Source organism: Bombus flavifrons, chromosome 8, assembly GCF_040668555.2.
Source record: "Bombus flavifrons isolate JBK064 chromosome 8, iyBomFlav1_principal, whole genome shotgun sequence".
In the NCBI taxonomy this organism is placed as follows: Eukaryota; Metazoa; Arthropoda; class Insecta; order Hymenoptera; family Apidae; genus Bombus; species Bombus flavifrons.
Genome location: NC_138449.1, coordinates 15,427,103 through 15,447,684, shown reverse-complemented (window position 1 = coordinate 15,447,684; position 20,582 = coordinate 15,427,103). Strand labels below are relative to the sequence as shown.

The window sequence follows — 20,582 nt, the reverse complement described above, 5'->3', positions numbered from 1 at the left end:
GTAGAATTAAATCGCCGCAACGTTTAAGAAACTTTTTGATCAGTCTGCGATAATTCGATCGATCGGTTGCAGAAAACCGTTTCATCGTCCAAACAAACTGCTAACTCTGCGTTAACTAACCTGAATTCTATTTGCGATTTCTTTTTCCACGACCGTGTATTTATGACCGATAAGAGTAAGAACGTTCACGTAAGAAAGTTAGGCGGCCGGTCAAAGAGAGGTGAGCCCCTTTTCTTCTACGGGCCAATCGAAGAAAAACCAATACCTTTAACCGATCGACTAAATACTTCAACTTTTCGATGAGTTCTGTTCCCTTCATTTTCCATTAATTTAACTTTTCGCCGGAAGCCAAGAGCGTCGAACGCAGGCCACTGAGACGCAAACTGCCTACTTCAGGCAAATTGTGGAGGGATGGGCAACGAAACTTTCTGCCAATAATGTAACCATTCTCCGGCAAACTCGAGACAAATATTTCAATAATAACTGCCGCGTATATACGAGTCTGTATGTGTATCTTAATTAATAGACTACTCCCTTTTGAGCTAGTCACGCGGTACACGCGATGCCATAGAAATCGTTAAACGAGGAGAAAAAAGATCGGTTCCCACTGGCGAGAAAACGAGGTAAACCGTCTCTCGCCTAAGCGACACCTTCGTCAAAAGCGTCCCTTTTTGAATTCGCTGGAAATCCGTCATACAATCCCTTCTACGTTTCTTTGATCTTCGGCATACACGCACGCATACACGCGCGCATACACGCACGGAGGAAGAGCGGCTACACGTACAACGATTTTAATCATTTTACACGTAGCCCCGGCGTACGTGCATACAAAACACCTCTAACGAGACGAGAGTAAGCGGAAACCGCAAACTGCTCGAGGAACTACTTCGTACGTACTCTGGAAAAAGTATCTGATTGCCTTTGGCGATACGGCGAAGATTCGATAGATTAAGACGTCAGGTTCTCGGGTCTCGTTGGACTACTCGAACGACTGAGCGACCGAGTCGCCAGGGAAATGAGAGCGATACCGCGCGTACGATCGGAATCGGTGGGAGCATAGTCGATAAAAGGCGGTAGAATTATATCACGAATGTCAAATGTCGAGTAAGAAGAGTACAAAAGGATGGTTTTCTTTGAAAAACGAGGACACCGACTGAAGACGTATCTGGCTCCTACGATAATAATTTCCTCTCTAGAGTTCTCGGTTTTCTACATTTTTCTCTTTCTTTTTTTACAATTAATCGATAGCTGGTCGATGATTGCGCATAGCCCCCATAACGAATCCCACGGAATTATGGAAGCGGACGTGTCATCGCGTTTCGATCAAACTTTGCTGAAACTTTACTCTTTTCCAATGGGAGGTGGTACACGACCGACGCACGAATCGGATCGATTCGTCGATCGATCCTCGTGGACACACGAGGATATGCGAGCGTGACGAACAACAAGTTTCACCAAAAAACCATTCCGGCAACGCGTGCTTCCTTCTCCACGCCACTAAACCGCACGAAATCGTAAAAGAAAGTGGAGCGAAACGACGAACGATTATCGGACGAATGCCAGCTTTTCGCACTTCTAATCACGATGACCGAACGTTTCTCTCTGTTTCGGACGGGCACACGGAGTCACACGGATCATCGATGAGCGAACAACTAGCAATAGGAAGCCACGCGAAACGGATTTATCTCGTTCCCATGAGACGCGATCTATCTTCAGGGGAACACGTTTTCGTCCGGCAAACCACTAACCACGCTAAGGGCAACGAAACACCGGTAGCCGTGTAACCGAAGAAACGTCGTACTAAAAATAATATGCGTATCGATATCTCGGCAATGATAATGAGTCTCGCGTACCTGAGATCGGTTGATCGGTGCTGCAGGGCGCGGCGGCATGGTCCCGTCGCAACACAGCGCCGTTCGACGAGCACTGAGCAGCTATTCTGCGCCAACGGGGTTGCGTCGACGTCGAAAAGACGTGAACGGTTGCCTCTCACCCCTCGCGCTTACCCTCCTCCCACCACGTACTACCGACGCCACTCTTCAGGGTACTCTCACACGTATTACCCTCCCTCCTCTCTATCCCGCGTGCACACCCCTTCTCTTTGTCCTTCTTCCTCGTACAGGCTCGCATCCACTTGCATTCTTTCCTACTTCCTCTCGTTGTCTACGGCTTGTGTTACGTCCTCGAGGCTGCCACCCCCGTGGCACATGCGCGGAGAATCCTGTCCAACAAAACTCTTCTCTCGGAGCTGCCAGAATTGGGAAAAACGGGCCGAGGAAAAAGGAAGAGGCCACAGGGGAAGGGGGAAAAGATGCGCGAGGGGTGGTATTTTCTAAAAAAACGTTCCCTTCCTTTTTACTTTTCCCTTTCGCTCCTGCTTTCTCTGCCGCGATTCCTATTTCGTTGCTGCTACTTTCTTCTCTTTCTCTTCTTCCACCTCATTTTCTCCTTTTGCCAACCTCTTTACCATTCACCCTTATCGCCTCGTTTTAACTTCATCTCCCCCCCCCTTCTTCCTCTTCTATTCTTCTCTCCTGTTCTCTTCTTTTTCGGTATCATCGTTCCTCCTATTATTATTCACCTCGGTTCGTCCGGCGAGGCACGCTTCGTTCTCGCCACCTCTTCGCTCGTTTCCTTTTTTCGTCCGGCATTGTCCGTCCCCTCGTGTCCGTTTTCCCAAACGGACGTTTTTTGTCCGGTGTCACGCTCGCGTCGAAGTCCGTCTCTCTGAAACGCGTGGCTGAATCACCTTTCTTTCTCTCTCGCTTCTCGTTAAGTTTAATTCGATGAATCTCCTGCTTGCTCGCGCTCCTGGCTCCGGCAAGGATTTCCGCAGGCTTTTGTTGCGTGCCGAGGGGCCGCGAAGATTCGCTGCAGTTTTACCGCTTCCGTTTTCCCGCTTGTAGCCCTCCTCGTTTTTCCTTCTTCTCTCCTCGTCTCGTCGCTCCTCTCTTTATCGCTCCTGACGGTTAGGCGCGCGCACTACCGGCTATGAAATGTAACTTTTAGCATGGCTTTTCGGTACACTTGGTAATCCTAAATGGCTTGGCGGTTTTTCTCAAGTACGGTCGCGTGTAGCTTTTATTCCTCGCCATCTACGTTCTGACGTCTTTCATCGAACAAACATGGTCACGCTGAGAAAATGGAACGCTTGTCAAACAACTATATTTCTTAAAATAATCCCACCGTAGGAAAATACCATGATGTAGTTTACGCGTTTTACGATACGAACGATCGTTTATTTTATCACGAAACGATAACGCAACGATCATTGTCTAATTTTGTACGTGGAATAATCGAACGATAAGACCTGATCAGAAATTACAGAAAACGTAGATAATCGCAACGATAAATCGGCATTAATACCGTGTTGATGTCGACTTAAGCGGCGTTAAAGGAGAAAGTTTTAAAAGATAAAGCTCTTAATTAGATCTACGTTCGTTCTAATACCGTTCGTCTTATCGAAGCGTTACTAAAATTTTTAGTATCGCTTTTGTCGCTTCCGCTAATAAATATTAGCAACGTTCTGTCGTGATTGTTGCGTGAATCGAAGGCGCGCACGAGATGAATACCGCGGCTACGAAAATGCAAGGGATAAAATACAATACAAGGGATAGGGGATGAAAAGAGTTTTATTCGAAGAACTCGTCCGTGCGTACTTTTTTGCTCGCGATCGTTCGGCCTGTTCTTTGTGTTACGGAATTTCGTCTAAACAAATACCGCTTTCCGACGATCTCCTCTTAGCAACTCGAGATACGAAACAATGCGATCGAGATAGGATTTACTATGGAGTTCGCCCGTTTCCCCTTTGTTTCGTACGAACATTTCACGAACTCGCGCCAATTTTTGCCTCCTGGACCGAAACGTTCGACTGGAAAGAAGAGAGAAACGCATCGCGAGGCCGCTATCCCCTGCGAGCAACGTTTCCTTGATTTTAAGTGAATTCACCGGTGGTCCATTGACGACGAAACAACGAACGAACCCGGCTAACTTTAAATAGCTTTCAAAACTCTCCGCCACTACGAATTACTTTGTTTTAAATGACGAACAAAAGGCTGCCTTCTGGCTCACCATCGCTTCGTTCACTCTTTTCGTATCCTTTTTGTTCGACCTTGTTTTATTTATCTCTTTTCTTCCACCTCTTTCTTCTTTTCATAATCCGTAGTTTTCCTTTACAGCTTCGAGTTTTCGTACGCCATAATCGAGTAGAACGGTTCAATAGCTATCTCCGGACGATGTAAGGGAATCATCTATATACCAGTCGTCTATCCTATCCCCACGTTTTCGTATGTTATAATCGAACATAAAGCTTCTGACGGTCGCGTATTCTCGCGATTGCTCGCTTCCTTTCCCGTGCTTCTCCGCCGATTTGTCATTCCATGCTGGTATTTTCACACCAATGTTGTCGAACGCAACTTTCGGTGTAATATTTCAGGCACGATATAAATCATAGGCAAAGGGAATAAAGGCGCCTTTCGATTCTTCTTCCCGTCTGTCAGCGTCTTTACGTGAGAAGATTTTCCCCTAAAAGTGTCAACCATTTTCCAATTCCCCTTCAACCATCTGCTCTATATTAAACTTTGATCTTCTCCGGCAAGATAAAAACTATCTTTGACAAGCTATCTTTCAGCGAAAATCGTAGAATTCTGCTGTGTAAATCATTTTTCCATCTCCATTGAACATCCGAGAGAGAACGTAAATGCTGGCAAACCGATATCAATTATTCGTATCGGCGAATGCAATCACGAGCTACGCGCGTGTCAAACTGTTTACGGAAATACTTAACTTATCGTTGGATTACCAAACGGACTAATTAACGTCTCTATTAACTAATTGACTAATCTCTCGGATAATTAAATCCGTTTTTCATCGATCGATTCTCTCTATCGAAGACAGGCACGCGAGAATCTTGTCAAATATAAGCAATTCGTCGAGCCAAATGGTCGTCGGGAATGACGGATAAGTATTTCACGGGGAACAATGAATTTGACAGTGAGAATGATAAACAGCCGCGCACCGTTGCTACGAATATTCGATCGGCATTGCACGCTGACATGATTTAGGGCTGCCGGCGATCCTTACGAGCGACAATCGAAAGAGAACACGAGCCGAACGTTCTGTTAAAACGTACCACCTATAGCGATATCGCGTCGTTGCAGCATTATATGTGAGAACACAACAAATCTCTATACATATTTATCGTCTCCTTGCATATCCGTAATACCATTCAGTTTTGACATTTTTACCCAAATTAAACGATTCTATATCGATGGAAATCGAAGATTAAATTTGCCCGGATCAATGTGCAAATTGGCTCTATAACGATATTTCTCTGTTTTTAATATATGTACGCGAGAATTATGTCGATCGAATTATAGTTCGGATGACGCGATGAATATTCAATATGTCGGACGTTTTAAATTCGAGTTGTATTAATATTAAAAGCACGCATTCAGATGAAAGCAATAAGTATTTTAAAGAGTTGGAAACGTGGAAGATATCAGTGATCGAAACGTATCAAATGGCGTGGAAAATATATATCTTTGGTCGTTGAAACATCGTTGGACCGGAAATTGTTTGCAACCATGGAAAACCTATATAGGTACACGAAATCTCTTATCGTAGCGTGGAAAATAAACTTTAACTATGTATATATCGACAAATTGTAAGGAGATATATTCTTTGCCGAGCGACGGTATCCAACGACGTGTCTCGTCATCCATTGCCGCCCCTTTTCACCAGCCCGCAACCCCACTTCATCGCCGTCCCGAGAATCTTTCAGAGCCACGTTTTCCATGAAAGGATTCCGCGACCCGGCTGCCAACGAATAACACTATTGTACGATCGTGTCTCAGACATTGGGTGAAACTTATTTTCGAAGGGAAATCTTCGTATTCCATGGCAACCTCGAAGTTCGCGACGAATATCGATAAACCATCGTTTCTCGTTCGCTGGAAATCTATAAACGAATCCTACGCGAACAAAAAGTTTCAAATTCCACGACGTACAAATATACGGAATTCCAGAGCTCTGATGAATCTTTTATTTCTCATGAAACATTTTTCTATCAGCTTCGGGTAAAACCTAGAGCTCGGGTTGCGAGAACAAAAAGAGGACACAGGTATCGGAACAAATAAAATGAATTTCGATCTCACGGATCTGTCTCCTTTCTTTTTTTTTTTTCTTTTTTTTTTTTGTAGGAAAATCTGTAGGTTCAGCCGTTTACCTTGCGCACTTTCTCTCGCAGATCTGTTGGATGTCGCGGAAGCGATCACGTTGGATTACGAACGGTTAGAAACTCGGCGAATACGATTGTCTTCGAGCTAACGTTCCAGCTGTTGGCGCGAATTTTAATTACGTGTTGTACAACCGACTGAAACTGTATACCTTCGCGTAAACAGCTACGGAATATTTCACGCTGTTCCGCTGGAAACCGACCCACCGTGACTCGCATTTCCGATACGATTCTCATAATTACGTTGCCTCGTATACTTTTCCTTGCACCATCGAAACCTCAAATACCTCTCTTCCGTCATCGAGATGGATGTAGCAGCGAATTTGACGTCCACCGCAGATAAAAGAAGGCAAACAGCCAGCGCGATATTTTTCGTTCGCGTTTTAGTACGCGTTTTTCCTGAAAACGAGCAGCTTGACGTTTCATCCACTATCTGACGATACCGCGACGAGAGTACTTGAAAAATATCTCCTTATCGAACGTGTTTCGTCTCCTCTGGCGTTCACGTAACACGCGTATATACGCGCGAAGACGTATAACCCGGCATGATCGAAGGGACAGATGGAGTTAACGCGACGCCGCGTCGCGCCGCTAGCTTTTCATATCCACCCATTCCGTACTCGTATACTTTTCCCAACCTTAACCACTCATATTTCACATCGGATAAAAACGCATCATCCATCTCGAAAAGAAACTGTAATTCCCTAGTGGACGCGATCTCTCGCCACGCTGATAACGCGCTCCTCCACGAGTTACGAGTTTCTATCGAATAGCAAATGCAAATAAGCTATCTACCACGGTTACGAAAACAAACGTCGAACTCGCAATCGGTCTTTCTCGTTTACGCGTATACATATGTACCGAGATCCACGAACGTCGGTTTATCGTATACGAATCTATCGCGCGCATACGATGCCGAGACGCGACGCTGGAAAGTACGAGCCGAACGCGAGTTAGATAGCGATTCTGTTTGCTCCGATTCCCAGGTCAAAGTTCGCCAACTCGCGCTACCATCGCTGCACATCTTACATATTTTACATATACGAATTCGTTGGACAAAGGGTACGCGAACAGGCGGACTCTGCGTGGCCTTCGCTAACCACCATCGAGTCGAGGTTTCCCGAAGAAGCAAGATACAACGACGTCGATCATCGTCTGAAACGTCAAGTTCTCCGCAGAAGACACTTCATCTCCCACCAGCTCACCGCGTCACATTTTTGTACGAGGATAGGCTTCTAATCTTCGCTCGCGATAACGTCGACGTCGTTTTCTACCGCGATTTCCAACAGCAGCAAGTAGTAGTGTGTCGTTGACCATCGTGACGACCGCTCCACCTCGCTACCGAGGTCTATGCTCGAGTGTAGTCCTCTCCCGTCGACTTCTTTCTTTCCTTTTCTCTTTCTCTTCTCGTCTTCTTATTTTATCATAAAAATTCTCCGAAGCGAAACTCGTTGAAAGAACTGCTCGCAAGATTTTCCCTTCGCGGATTATCAGATTTCCCATTCTGAGACACGATCTTCCGATTGATATTTGATACGAATCCACGCTTCTTTTCTGTTCCTCTCTCTTTATATCGGTAACCTTCCTTTCTTCGGTGGAGAAAAGGGCGCACGGGTGATCAGGTGGCGTTCGTCGGATTAGAAATATCGTAATAGTGTGGCGTTGGTGAGAGGGTGAGCAAAAGGACGAAGAAGTTGAAGAGGCAACGATGTACGCGAGATTGTTACTATTGAGATCCAGTAAACTTGGATGTATTCCAAGGAGATTGGCTTCGTCCTCTTCGGGGCCGAGGGTGCCCAAGCAAGCAGTACGTGCAATTTTTCTTATTTTCACCTTTCGTTTCTTCGCGGCGAGTCGACGGCATCGATCGATCGGAGCCGGGACCGACCAGAAGAACGATTGGCCAACTTGTATGCCGTCGATTCAATTTTTAACGCGCTCGGCCGTCCGTGTTTTTAATCGAACGTTGCCACTCGAGGAAAGCTTTTGTGTCGTCCGTCGGTGTAATTAATAAAACAACCAATCTGAAGTTACCTGGCGTGCGCGTCGGCAATTGTTTTTCGAAATCTTGAAAAAGTCGTAGAAAAGGGGAAGAGACACGTGCAACGCTCGTGCTATCAGAACGATGATAAAATATATACGCATCGATGTACACAAGCTGGTGAAAATATTTCGAAAACTTATGCAAAGCTTTTAGAAATATACGTATTGTGTTTGCTATACGAAACTTGAAATTTCATTAGCATTATTACGAAGCTCGACTACCACTATTGTATGGATAAAGTTTGAAACAAATCTGAAAATACAAGCTACATTTTCATCGGTAAACCTTCAAATATTTTCAGAAGCCAGTGGTAGCTTTAAAAGTTATTCGTTAATTTTATATGCAATTTTCTTATTGAGAAATCACCACCTCGCGTCAAAACTTTCCACTGTGTTATGTCATTCGGTAGTAATTTTCGCCGCGAGATAATAACGAAAATTATTTACCGCGTATAGAATCGAAACGGAGCCATAAATAACGCGTTTAGATGCTACGTAATGCCGTATATACCGCGGAAACCGCATTTCGATAATTTTTTGACAGCAAATAGCAATGGACCTGTTAAACGAGCTTTTAAACGCAAAATGCATTGTTCGATTGTAAAGATCGCCAGTTTAATTGCCTATAGTGCCATAAATGTAACGGCAACGTTATCACGAATACATAATACGAATGATATCTCCGTATACACATGCATGCCACGCAATCACCGGATTATAAATATCGTTCGCATTTGCGCTCGTTGTACGAGTTCCAACATCCAGTTCTTCCTGTCTGACTTATGTATCCAATATACGGTTCGATCGTGGAATATTTTCACGTTCTCTTGTCCATCGAAATTTCGCCAAACGTTTTTACAAACGATGGGTCGTCGAAAAACGACCAACCATCAACTATAGTAATTATCGCGTGTACCGCGTGTTTACTTCTCATCAAAACAGCAAAGATAAGAAGATATATCAAGTGGATTTTCCAAGGGAATCGTGATCCACCTTTCCTCCTCTACAACATCTAGGAGCCGATAAGAATCGTGTTTTATCAATTGTCACTGAATCACGATACAGCCACGATACGAACAGCCTGTTAATGGGAAACGATCGTCGATAATTCGGATGGCGTGTACGTTCTTTCGTATTTCAGGAACAAGATCGATTCCATCGTCGCCCACGATGAGAATCGATGTTTTCGGTGGACCGTTAAATCAACAGGTCGAGCAAGATGACGATTGGATCAAAATCCAATGACATTTCCGAAAGAACGTAAAACTTGGGGCATATGGAACGGTCGTTCGACTTTCTATTCAGGAAAAATCCCTACTGTGGGAAAAACGATTCGAGAAAAAAACGACCAGCTCTTGAGGGTGTCGTAAATTAGGGTAGAGAGGGTGGTTTCGACAATGAGCTGGAATCGTGAAATGTCTTGCGACCGAGACGCAGAGAATAGGCACTCTTTGTGAAGTAATTGATCCTTACGAACGTTTAAGAAATGTACATTCACATACACGTATATCTCATTGCCAGACTGGAACAATTAATATCGTTTTAGTCATGGAAATCTTTAGTTTTAGTTTAGTTTGGACGTCGTCGATTCTGATCAACCTCTACGACACGTATACATTTTAAAGTAAGATGAAACTTTTTTAATCGTAAGAGTCCTTATTGTCGTATTTTGTTCTACGAATTACGATTCTATTTAATATATTGAAACGAAGCCGAATAAAGAATGTAGTAATTTTATTAGATCACGTAGTATCATAGATCCCGTTCGACGTAAGGAATTACGAATTGATTATAGTTGAAAATGAATTGCGTCTTGGGAAGCGAAGATAAGAGAGCACGATGTGATTTATAACGCACAATCGGCAATCTCTGGCTTGCGAAACCAACGGAATCTGCGTCAGAACGAATCCGGAATCGACAATGCGTCACTGAAGAAAAGAAGAAAAATTTGCGTAATCTTAGAGAATTTAAATGTCCGACTGAAAATACGATCTCAAAACGAAACGCAGACTGGCCGAATAAATGTACGCACATGTAAAAAGAAAAAACTGCATATTTACCTACAGCTATTTCCCAGTTTCTTTTTTTTTTAACCTTTGCATTTTTTGCATTTGCGTATTTTCTATCGTAATTCGAACAAATCCCCGAGCAGACGCGCAAAAATTCTTTCGACGTTTAATTCGGTGGTACACGAGTAATCGGAACTGTAATTTTATGTAACAGATAGAAATCGGTCCAGGAAGAGGTTGCACGACACGTGTACGCGTGGAAGTGTGTCGAGTGGCAATCGAATAGAAATTGGTAGTCGGGAATTTTTCGTTCTCGATTGAAGTGTTGCACACAAAGATAACAGCCAAGAACTCGAACGATTTTAAATACACACGATTGTAGATGACGCGAACAGCTTAACGAAAAAATTGAAAGGTCGTCGGCATCTCTTATATAATTACGTAGATTTCATCTGGTTACGCGTAAAAAAGAATTAAATAAAATGCGTTTCATGCAACGAGGAATTAGGTGAAGTATAGATGCAAATTAACTCGATGCCGCGTCGTAGCTACGAACCTGGGAAAAGGTATAGAAATCGTTCGAGGCTTTTCATTTGCAAATGGACAGATCTCTGCTTTAGATTTTAATGACTATCCTTGATGAATATCGCGTCTTGAGATACACGTATGACATCGTATGTCTCAAAAAGAACGTAAAAACGGTTAGATTCTTGTCGCTCGAAATCTCCTCTGACGCGTTACACGTAACCAAATGAAACGGATACAACCGACGTGAACAAAATCTTATCGTTAAAAAGATTGAAAAAAATTAATCAACGTTGTAAGAGAAATCGAGTAGACTTACACACGGAGTTGCAGGCGGTAGAGGGACCTCGTAAACCAACGATGTTCAACGAACGCAGCCAGCTGACGTATACAAGACGTTTGGTGGTGAAATTGGGCAGCGCCGTGATCACGAGGGAGGATGAGCACGGACTGGCACTGGGACGCTTAGCGTCCATAGTGGAACAGGTAGCCGAATGCCAAAACGGAGGTCGTGAATGTATTATGGTAACTAGCGGTGCGGTTGCATTCGGCAAACAGAAGCTCGCCCAGGAACTGTTGATGTCCTTATCGATGAGGGAAACGCTGAGTCCTGGCGGACACATGAGAAAACGCTCAGGTATAATTCTACGTAATAATACGTCGATCGTTTGCACTTATAAACGTGTGATCATGCTCGAAGGAAGAACGCTTATGACAAAAAAAATCTCTTTTCAGAGAAAAATATATTTACAGTTTGGTAAGGATCTTTCTTTCGCACGTGTTTGTCTCCAAGCGTTCGTATCTGTCGCGAAATGAAATATCGAGTTGCATGTGAAAGTGAAGACATGGTCACATATTGAGAGACAATCTTTCATCTTTCTCTGTACATAATATACTAATATATATACTAACGGGAGTTCAAGTTGGAGGCGCTTTTTTCCCAATAGTAAATTTAGTACGCTTTTCTACGTAATGGACTCGTTGGATGTTTCTCAGACGAAGTAAATCGATACTAACTTTTGTTCGATCGTGGAATTCATCGACCATTCTAATTCACCGTACAATTGCACAAAACGGAGAAACTTCATGGACAATTCGTTACAATAAAGGGCGATATATGCCGTTCGACGATAATATTATATCACAAATCGGATATCCGGGCGTAATTCATGCCGAGACCGATCGTTTCAACGTGAATTTTCTTCTCGGAATATTATCAGCCAACTACAAATGAGGGTATACGTTCACCGCGATTGTACTTTCCTCCATTCGTAATCCTTTATACCTGGCGCGCTAATGAGTCTCGAGTATAGCAAAAATGTATTCGGATTTGGTTAAGTTACCATATTTTCTCGCTCGTATATCTCGCCAGCTCATCTCCGCACTTAATTCATTCTTTATTAATTAATCCCAATTACGCGAGTCGCCGATGTGAGTCACACGAAACGCGAGAATAATAATGCCCTCTCGTGTTTTAGTCGTCCACGGTGAATCGATCGACCGAATAATACCGACGAGTTATGACGATTAAATTGCCTGAATGTAAATTCTCTGCTTCGAGCGAGAACGTACAATCTCCTTGCTTGGTAAGAATTGCAGAATGCTTTTCCACGTGAGCACAGTTGTGACAATTAATCCGGTAAGGATCGTACAGACGCACGAACGTATGAGAACAGAAATTGAAAAAGAATACAGGGGACATTTAAAGCAAATTACACGGTTATCATACGAACGTTAAGAACTTTGCGAACAAAAGGAATAAAATGCTAAATAAATTACGTTGCCCGAGAACGAGCTTATTTCTTTCTCTCCTCTAGAGGACGAACGACGTGTTTGCAATGTACATTAGGAGAAAACATTCCGCTTGTTATTTGCTTGTATTAACGGTGTAGTAGAGATATTTCTTTTTTCGCCAGCATTCACGTGACTGCCGTGTGAAAGAGGTCGATACAGGGGATCGTAAATTTCGTAGCAAATACGAATTGTAGACCATTGACGACGGGGACCCGTCGGAACATCCCCGAGGTACTTCCGGATATACAGGGGCTCCTCGGCAACTTGACAATGTCCGGTCTTCCTATGTAGGTTAAACTAACAACCGCGAGCCGCCCAATTCTTTTACTGGTAATACCTTCGAGATTCTATTTGCTCGGGAAAACATTCGCGGTAATTCCTCCTTTTGAGGAAAGCAACGATCGAAAGCGATAGACAGAAATTGCTTGGAAAATAACGCCGCCTTGTTTCTTGTTACTTCTACGGAAACGTTTGAGTATCCAATAGTTGTCCACCTTCTTTGGCATTTCTAACTCGTTCTGGCAAGAAAAACACGTTGAAAAAGAATTGCAAAAGCATGGTAGGTAAATTATCAAGACATCGCTCGTATTTTATCCCGCTTCTAAATTCATAATAATACTGCGGTTCATCCAAAATCAATTAACCGTTTCGTTCCAATTAACAACTCACCAAAAAGAATTTATTGTATCGCATACCAAACTCTAAAAAGAGAAAAATTGCTGCACTCGTAAAATTGTAATGTATCGATACACGAGGATGAGCGGTCAACTGATTTTGGACGGACTCCAGAGTGCTACGAGGGAACTAGCAAAAACCGTTCGCCTAACAGTGCCGTTTGTTGCACCACACACGATCTACTGACCTCACATTGTAATTTCGATCTAATGTTCACGCAGGCACCCCTTTGGAACCTAGAGCAGCAGCCGCAGTGGGACAATCAGGTCTGATGTCGTTGTACGACGCCATGTTCGCCCAATATGGAGTGAAACTGGCCCAGGTATTGGTCACCAAGCCGGATTTCTACAACGAGGAAACTCGTAAGAATTTGTTCAGCACCCTGAGCGAATTACTTAGCTTGAACATCGTTCCCATAATCAATACCAACGACGCTGTCTCACCTCCACCACACGTTGACGAGGAAGTAGCCGGTAGTGGAGGAAGAAGAGGTATTTCCATCAAAGACAACGATTCCTTGGCCGCTATGCTGGCAGCTGAAATTCAGGCAGACTTATTAATCTTAATGAGCGACGTCGATGGCATTTACAATCTGCCTCCGTGGCATGATGGCGCTAAGATGCTGCATACGTTTAGCATGGACCTTAGGGACACCATCAAGTTTGGACAAAAGTCGAAGGTCGGTACCGGTGGCATGGACGCGAAAGTTAATGCAGCGCTTTGGGCTCTGGATCGAGGTGTCTCCGTTGTCATCTGTAACGGAACTCAAGAGAAGGCTATAAAGAGTATTCTGTCCGGAAGAAAGATCGGTACATTCTTCACACAGACGACCGAAACTTTCGCACCTGTAGAGGTTGTTGCCGAAGAAGGTAAAAGCTTTTTTACTTTCCAGCGAACTTTTATGCCTTTCGAGTGCTTTATGAAATAAAAGGAACAGGTCGTCTATGTAGCTTAGATAGCTCCCGTAAATATTACCTTCGAATTTGCTTAAGGAATTTTAACATATTTATTCGGCGAAGCATCAAACATGAAAAAGTGTTTGTCTGTTTCAAGGAAAACTAATTCGAGAAAGATCGTTACGTTTACGTACGCAATAGTTTTTTCGTGGAGAGATCGGCTAGTAGCGTCATTTTGTTCTACCGACTATAGCAATATAGGTCATCGATTATCGAATGTAGAAATGAAACGGCTTACGGCTGCTGGTATCGTGGCCATTGTACAATTATCCGCGACACGTACCGCACTCCCCTAAGATATAGAAAAATATCACATTATTCGGGGAAGTATATTCAAACCGAACAACTTTTAGTTAACATGGCCGACCATTGAAAAAGTAAGTGAAAAGAAAAGTAGTTAAATATTCCTTTAACTCGAGAGCTTTTCCGAGCAAAGTCTCTTCTATCCTCGTTACTAGTTGGGGTAATTTTTACCAGCGTCGGATTCCATTAAAACTTATTTAATATATCCTTTGCGGTTCGACCGTTCGATTGCGAATAGCCAACGCGTTCGACCCTTGTATTTCTTTCAAGAATAATCAATTTTATCTATTCAACGGACGTAGTTATGTACTTTCTTTCTTTTCCCTTACAATATTGAATTAAGGGAAAAGGGGAATTACGAAGGATGTAAAAGACATTTAAAAAGAAATCTCGGAAAACAAAACGTGCAGAGAATCGAGGTATTTGAAAAGGAGAAACTACCGAACTACGTCAAATACATTATGACGCCAAACTTTGTCTATAAATCAGATCCACTTAAGACGCAATTGCATCTAAAAGATTCTCAACGTGGAATCCGTAATATTAACCCCAATTTATGGAAGAAAATCTTCCTCAAACCCAAAAATAACAATTTTCAGCTCGCGCCGGGAGCCGAATACTGCAAGGCCTTCAACCAGAGGAACGAGCAAGCTGTATCAACACGTTGGCTGATCTCCTGGAATCCCGTCAAAGGGAAATTCTAAGTGCTAACGCGAAGGACCTCGAGGCAGCGGAGAAGAGTGGCTTGGCGAAAGCTTTGCTCTCCCGACTTTCCTTGACGCCTGCCAAATTGAAGTCTCTGAGCTCTGGTTTGCGGCAAATTGCCAACGACTCCTTAACGAACGTCGGTCGTGTGCTCAGGAGGACGAGATTGGCTGAAGGTCTCGAACTGAAGCAAATCACTGTTCCCATCGGTGTATTGCTAGTGATATTCGAATCGAGACCCGACAGTCTACCTCAGGTGGCGGCATTGGCAATGTCCAGCGCCAATGGTCTTCTTCTGAAAGGAGGCAAGGAAGCAGTCAACAGCAATCGGTATTTAATGGAGCTGGTAAAGGAGGCACTGAGTGCCGTCGGCGCTGCAAACGCGATATCCCTCATCTCAACCAGAGAGGACGTTGGTGACCTGCTGTCGATGGGCAAGCACATAGACTTGGTGATTCCTCGAGGCAGCTCTGACCTCGTTCGTAGCATTCAGGAACAATCGAAGCATATCCCCGTGTTAGGTCACGCGGAAGGTATATGCCACGTGTACGTGGACAAGGATGCGGATCTGATGAAAGCTATGAAGATTATCAGAGACTCGAAATGTGACTACCCTGCCGCTTGTAACGCTATGGAGACGTTGCTTATTCATGAAAGTCACATGAAAAGTAGTTTCTTCACGGATGTATGCAACATGCTACAGAAGGAAGGAGTAAGGAGATTAGTGTGATACTGGAACGTAGGAATTGTTGTTATTGGATTTACCTAAGTACTTGACATTTTAGGTGAAAGTGAATTCCGGGCCGAGACTGAGGGAGCAACTGACGTTCGGGCCACCAGCTGCGAAAAGCATGAAGACCGAATATGGAGCCCTCGAATGCGCGATCGAGGTCGTGACGGACATCGACGATGCTATAAATCATATTCACAAATACGGCAGCGGGCACACAGATGTCATCGTTACCGAGAACAGCCATAGCGCCACTCACTTCGGAAGGGAAGTCGACAGTGCCTGCGTTTTCCACAATGCCAGTACCCGATTCTCCGATGGGTACAGATTCGGCTTGGGTGCCGAGGTGAGCCGTTGACATTGAAACTTCAGGAATTAAAAAATTGACGCGTGGAAAAATTTTACAACTATAAAATTTAAAAGCTTACATATACAAAAATTTAATAATTCAAACATTTAAAAAATTCAAAATCTTTAAAATTCAACTTTGAAATTTCAACAAAATATCAATTTCTTACTATTTTAAGGTCGGTATTTCCACCGCGCGAATTCATGCACGTGGCCCGGTGGGAGTGGACGGGCTGTTGACCACAAAGTGGGTGTTACATGGTGATGGCCACGCAGCTGCTGATTTTGCAGAGGGTGGCGACAAAGTTTGGTTGCATCAATCTTTACCCATCAACGAATCTGCATGAATTAAATCCGGACAAACTGAAGATGTCGGAATCTTCGCTTCTGCGACACGGAGGATTATACATCAAGGAGAAATGCCAGGGAAAGATCAGAGGACCGGCATATTTTTATTCACAAAACAATTTAAATTGCGACCAACTAACATCTTTTTCTCCTCTCTTCAATCACTCGTCGCTAAATGCTCACAGATAGTTAAAAATTTAACGAAGTGGAAACGTAGAAAGTTCCACAAGTCATAATGGCATCTGTCTTCCACGAAGATCTTCCTATTTGATAAAAGCATCATTATTGTTAGATCATTGTTATTTTAACATAATTACAACGCTGTCAAAATAATTAAAATAAATGAAAATACGGCAATCTTTATAGAATAGTTGTTATAAAGTACTGCTTTTATTAGATGAATGTCTAGTTTCGTCTTGGAGCAAGTATCATTCGCAAAAGTTGTTGCCGTAACAAAATATATTACTATCCGTCACAATATAGCTTTCGTCCTTTTTCTCAACGAACCAAAGAATATTAAATACCTGGCGACAAATAAAAACAATGTATCACATACAACTAATATCATCAATCAATTTGTACTTATATTCTACGTTTTATTACCTCGTAACTCTTCCTTCTGATTATGAGAGAATTAAAAGGTACAAAAAAGGAAAGGAAATACAAAATCAATTCTTATCGGAAAAGAAACATCCACTTGATTACTCTGGAAAGTTATCGAGAAACTTATTAAATAAAGTAAAATCTCAAGAGAGACCCTCTTGTCCTCAGTTACTTCGGTGTTTGTGAAAGTGAAGTCGTCAGGTTATATTTGAAACTCCTCGACCGACCATCAACTGGTAAACTTGCATTTATTCGTTTTAAGTTATCTCAACCATTAATAACCGTAAGACATCAATTAAGAATTCTTCAACTTCCGAAATTTAAACGTTTCAATCGATAAAAACGTATAAAACAAAATCGTTCTCGAATGTAACGTTCGACATAAATAAGGAGAAATATCTTTCAGTAATTGCGTATGATGGTATTTTATCGACAATGACGTAAAACTACAATCGCACATCGAACTAAGTACAAAGTCCAATCTAAATAATTACAAGAATAACTTTACGAGTAGTTGAAGAACCTATAAATTTGCATTCTGTTGTCAGCAGTAAATATTTTGTAAGATTATACTTTAGATTTACATTGATTTAGATGACCACTATAACAATACTTTCTAAATGTGATTATAATATGATATTACTTGAACAAATAATAAAAATATATGTTTATTACTTCTCTTATAGTACAAAAATGAAGTCTTCCTGTATGCGGCGATAAAGTAGTCTTCCTGAATTCGTCTGTTTTTAAATTATTCTTTATTCCATCAAGTCTTTTTACATGTTTTCTGGAGCCCACAATTTGAACGTTCGATCGTACGAACTAGTCCCGATGAATTTATGATCGGAAGAAATATCGACGGACATAACTTTACCATCGTGACCTGGTAACGTTTTAAGTGGTTGCCAGGTTTTATTTGACCATATTTTCGCAGTATTGTCGTACGATGCTGTGACTAGGTATTGTCCTTCTATCCTTTGGTATTTCACGTCTGATAGTAAATTTGTGTGCGCAGGTATCGTATACACGCAGGATCTCTTTCGTAAATCCCATATCTTTGAAGTATTATCTTCGCTCGCTGTTGCTATGTGAAATCCATTCGGGGAGAAATCGATACCAAAGATAGATTTCAAATGACCCTCCATAAACATAATGCACCGTCCTGTGCGAAGGTCCCACACTCGACCGAAAGAGTCATGACCACCTGTGGCGCTTACACTACCGTCACCCTGAAAACTATAGACCAACATTGTTTTGAACGCGTTGTTTTTTGTCACTGAAAATATATACAATTTTAGGTATGTTACCTAATACAGTGCACAGCTCTGGCATGACCTTCTTGATGTAAGACTTCTGCTTGCTGTTCCAAGTCCCAAAGTCTCCAAGATGCATCATAGCAACATGTCCCAAGAAATCTACCAGATGGATGAAATGCTAGCCTTGAAACTCTGTGCGGTTCATGTCCTTCGACTTCAGCTAAGGGTTCCTCCCCAGATCCACCACTCCACAACTTTACTGTTCCTATATACACAGTGAATATTAGAATAGTATTTACCATATATATCATAAAATTTTGGTACAATAAATATACCATCCGAAGCGCAAGATGCTAACACACAAGTCTGTCCAGATTTTTCTCCTACCACCTCTTCAGTAATAGTAGCTTTTGGATGAAAAACAATGCAGCCAACATTACAAGTGTGTCCCTTAAGTGTTCTTAACAAAGTACAGTCAGGTACAGACCATATTTTACACAAGCCTGACCATGAAGCTGTAGCGAGCAATTTGGAATTTGGACTGAACTGACAGAAAGAAATTGGCCTCGTATCTCCAATTTGAGAACAGTAAATTGTCAAAGCTTGTAACTTTTTCAGAAGCTCTTGACGGCGTGCTGTACGCGTAGCTGTTGGCAACTCCAAATCCTGCCTTGCCTTACCCAATCTCGCCTTTGCTCTGGGCAATGAATACGCTATTGAATAAATAAAAATATCACACAGATAAACAATAAAAGACAAAAAGACTAGAAACAGTATATTTTAGGCTCACTAGCAATCCAAGAACGTGCTATTTGAAGTGAGTCTGGCCCTTCATGATACCATGTTGTTTCTGTGTCTCTCTCAATTGGATGGGATGGTTTCTCCTCCTCTTCGTGTTTCTTTTTAATAGCATCTTCACCCAAATTAGCCAATAATTCCCTCAGTCTTGTTCTCCTATCTGCAGGTCCTTCACCAAAGAGACAAATAGGCTCATCCAATTGTCTCAAATTTTTCTTTACTTCGGAATCATCAGTGGACACGTTGATTTGACGAGCTTTCTTTCTACGTTCAAATTCTTCTAAGAGAGCTTGCCTATCTTTAGACATCTCATCTTCAAGTTCCATATATTCATTTGATATATGAATGTTTCCCAAAGTAGCTGTAGCATTGGCATTATCTCCCAAATTTGTGGTAGTCTTTTCTTCCTCGGAAGATTCAGCCACAGCAACCAATCTAGCACGCTCTGCTTCTTCGAGGGATCCATAATGAACAGTCTTTTGCTTCTTAACATAAACCAAATCTTCGTCATCTGACATTTTAGACAATTACTTATTATACGCAAAAGCTGTAGAAAACAATACAAAATTAATAATACTATATGGTTTCTTAACCTCGAAAAATAATTTAAACATAATCTATATTACACAAAAAGTGTACGGAATTACGTTTCTAAGGTATGATGTTCTATGTGGGTTAAACAGAAATTATATACCAGAATAAATGTAATAATAGCTAGAACTTATTAGCACCTATTAACTGTCAAGCAAGCGACACTGCATACTTAAAATGATTCAAACACGAACATATCCAAGGTAGAAAACAACAATCGATAACATTTCTTTTCGTTCAAATCGACTTGTATCGAGATATCGATATTCAAATGACTGCAGCTTTCTCATTTTGCATTGTTAGTTACAAATTTATACATATAATTTATACACACACAGTCATAAATTTATATAAAATCTTGATGGAGAATAATGGGAATATAAGCGGGACATAACACATAAATGGGAATCTTTGAACTAACCTAAAATTTAAGAACAAATATTCTGATTGGTTGAACGCGTAGGGTATAAAATTATAAGAATACTTTATTTATAAATATTTATACTTACCTAAGTAATTCTGTGTAGTATAATGAGATCGTAAATTAAAGTACATATGTATTAAATGACACAAACTGATGAACATATAAATGAAGACATAAAAAAGTCTCTGGGAAAAACATAGGGACAAATGATAGAACCGCAGGAAGTATTGCTCGTATCG

At 42.0% G+C, this 20,582-nt stretch overlaps 3 protein-coding genes across 9 annotated transcripts in view; 1 reads left to right on the top strand and 2 right to left on the bottom strand.

Annotated features, from left to right (window-relative positions):
- The window catches only part of Oct-TyrR (Octopamine-Tyramine receptor), a 63,870-nt gene extending 61,562 nt beyond the window's left edge, over positions 1-2,308 (bottom strand). The window contains exon 1 of the mRNA XM_069119183.1: positions 1,854-2,308. The gene's annotated coding sequence lies outside the window, so the exon portion shown is untranslated. The remainder of the gene's footprint in view (positions 1-1,853) is intronic.
- A 5,073-nt stretch (positions 2,309-7,381) lies between these two features.
- On the top strand, positions 7,382-17,039 carry P5CS (Delta[1]-pyrroline-5-carboxylate synthase). 3 transcript variants are annotated; one of them, XM_069119174.1, is made up of 6 exons: positions 7,382-8,042; positions 11,113-11,449; positions 13,503-14,150; positions 15,140-15,957; positions 16,031-16,321; positions 16,503-17,039. In XM_069119174.1, the coding sequence occupies exons 1-6, from the start codon at positions 7,944-7,946 to the stop codon at positions 16,668-16,670; spliced, it is 2,361 nt and encodes a 786-aa protein (XP_068975275.1). In that variant the 5' UTR covers positions 7,382-7,943; the 3' UTR covers positions 16,671-17,039. The 3 variants fall into 3 exon arrangements, with proteins under 3 accessions (XP_068975275.1, XP_068975277.1, XP_068975276.1); XM_069119175.1 differs by having other exon boundaries at positions 7,385-8,042; positions 11,146-11,449; XM_069119176.1 differs by lacking the exon at positions 11,113-11,449 and having other exon boundaries at positions 7,383-8,042.
- A 977-nt stretch (positions 17,040-18,016) lies between these two features.
- On the bottom strand, positions 18,017-20,582 carry U4-U6-60K (U4-U6 small nuclear riboprotein factor 60K). 5 transcript variants are annotated; one of them, XM_069119180.1, is made up of 5 exons: positions 20,429-20,582; positions 19,321-19,875; positions 18,866-19,243; positions 18,582-18,795; positions 18,017-18,510 (listed from the first exon to the last, which is right to left on the bottom strand). In XM_069119180.1, the coding sequence occupies exons 2-5, from the start codon at positions 19,844-19,846 to the stop codon at positions 18,051-18,053; spliced, it is 1,578 nt and encodes a 525-aa protein (XP_068975281.1). In that variant the 5' UTR covers positions 19,847-19,875; positions 20,429-20,582; the 3' UTR covers positions 18,017-18,050. The 5 variants fall into 5 exon arrangements, with proteins under 5 accessions (XP_068975281.1, XP_068975283.1, XP_068975278.1 ...); XM_069119182.1 differs by lacking the exon at positions 20,429-20,582 and adding an exon at positions 20,060-20,176; XM_069119177.1 differs by lacking the exon at positions 20,429-20,582 and adding an exon at positions 19,955-20,133.

What these genes read in the sequence shown, in the direction of transcription:
- P5CS (XM_069119174.1), top strand. Translation starts at nt 7,944, where the DNA reads ATGTACGCGAGATTGTTACTATTGAGATCCAGTAAACTTGGATGTATT. An exon ending in CGAGGGTGCCCAAGCAAGCA is followed by an intron (nt 8,043 to 11,112) that starts GTACGTGCAATT and finishes CAACGTTGTAAG; the next exon opens with AGAAATCGAGTAGACTTACA. An exon ending in GATTCGGCTTGGGTGCCGAG is followed by an intron (nt 16,322 to 16,502) that starts GTGAGCCGTTGA and finishes TACTATTTTAAG; the next exon opens with GTCGGTATTTCCACCGCGCG.
- U4-U6-60K (XM_069119180.1), bottom strand. Translation starts at nt 19,846, where the DNA reads ATGTCAGATGACGAAGATTTGGTTTATGTTAAGAAGCAAAAGACTGTT. An exon ending in AGCACGTTCTTGGATTGCTA is followed by an intron (nt 19,244 to 19,320) that starts GTGAGCCTAAAA and finishes TTTATTCAATAG; the next exon opens with CGTATTCATTGCCCAGAGCA. An exon ending in AGAGCTGTGCACTGTATTAG is followed by an intron (nt 18,511 to 18,581) that starts GTAACATACCTA and finishes GTTGGTCTATAG; the next exon opens with TTTTCAGGGTGACGGTAGTG.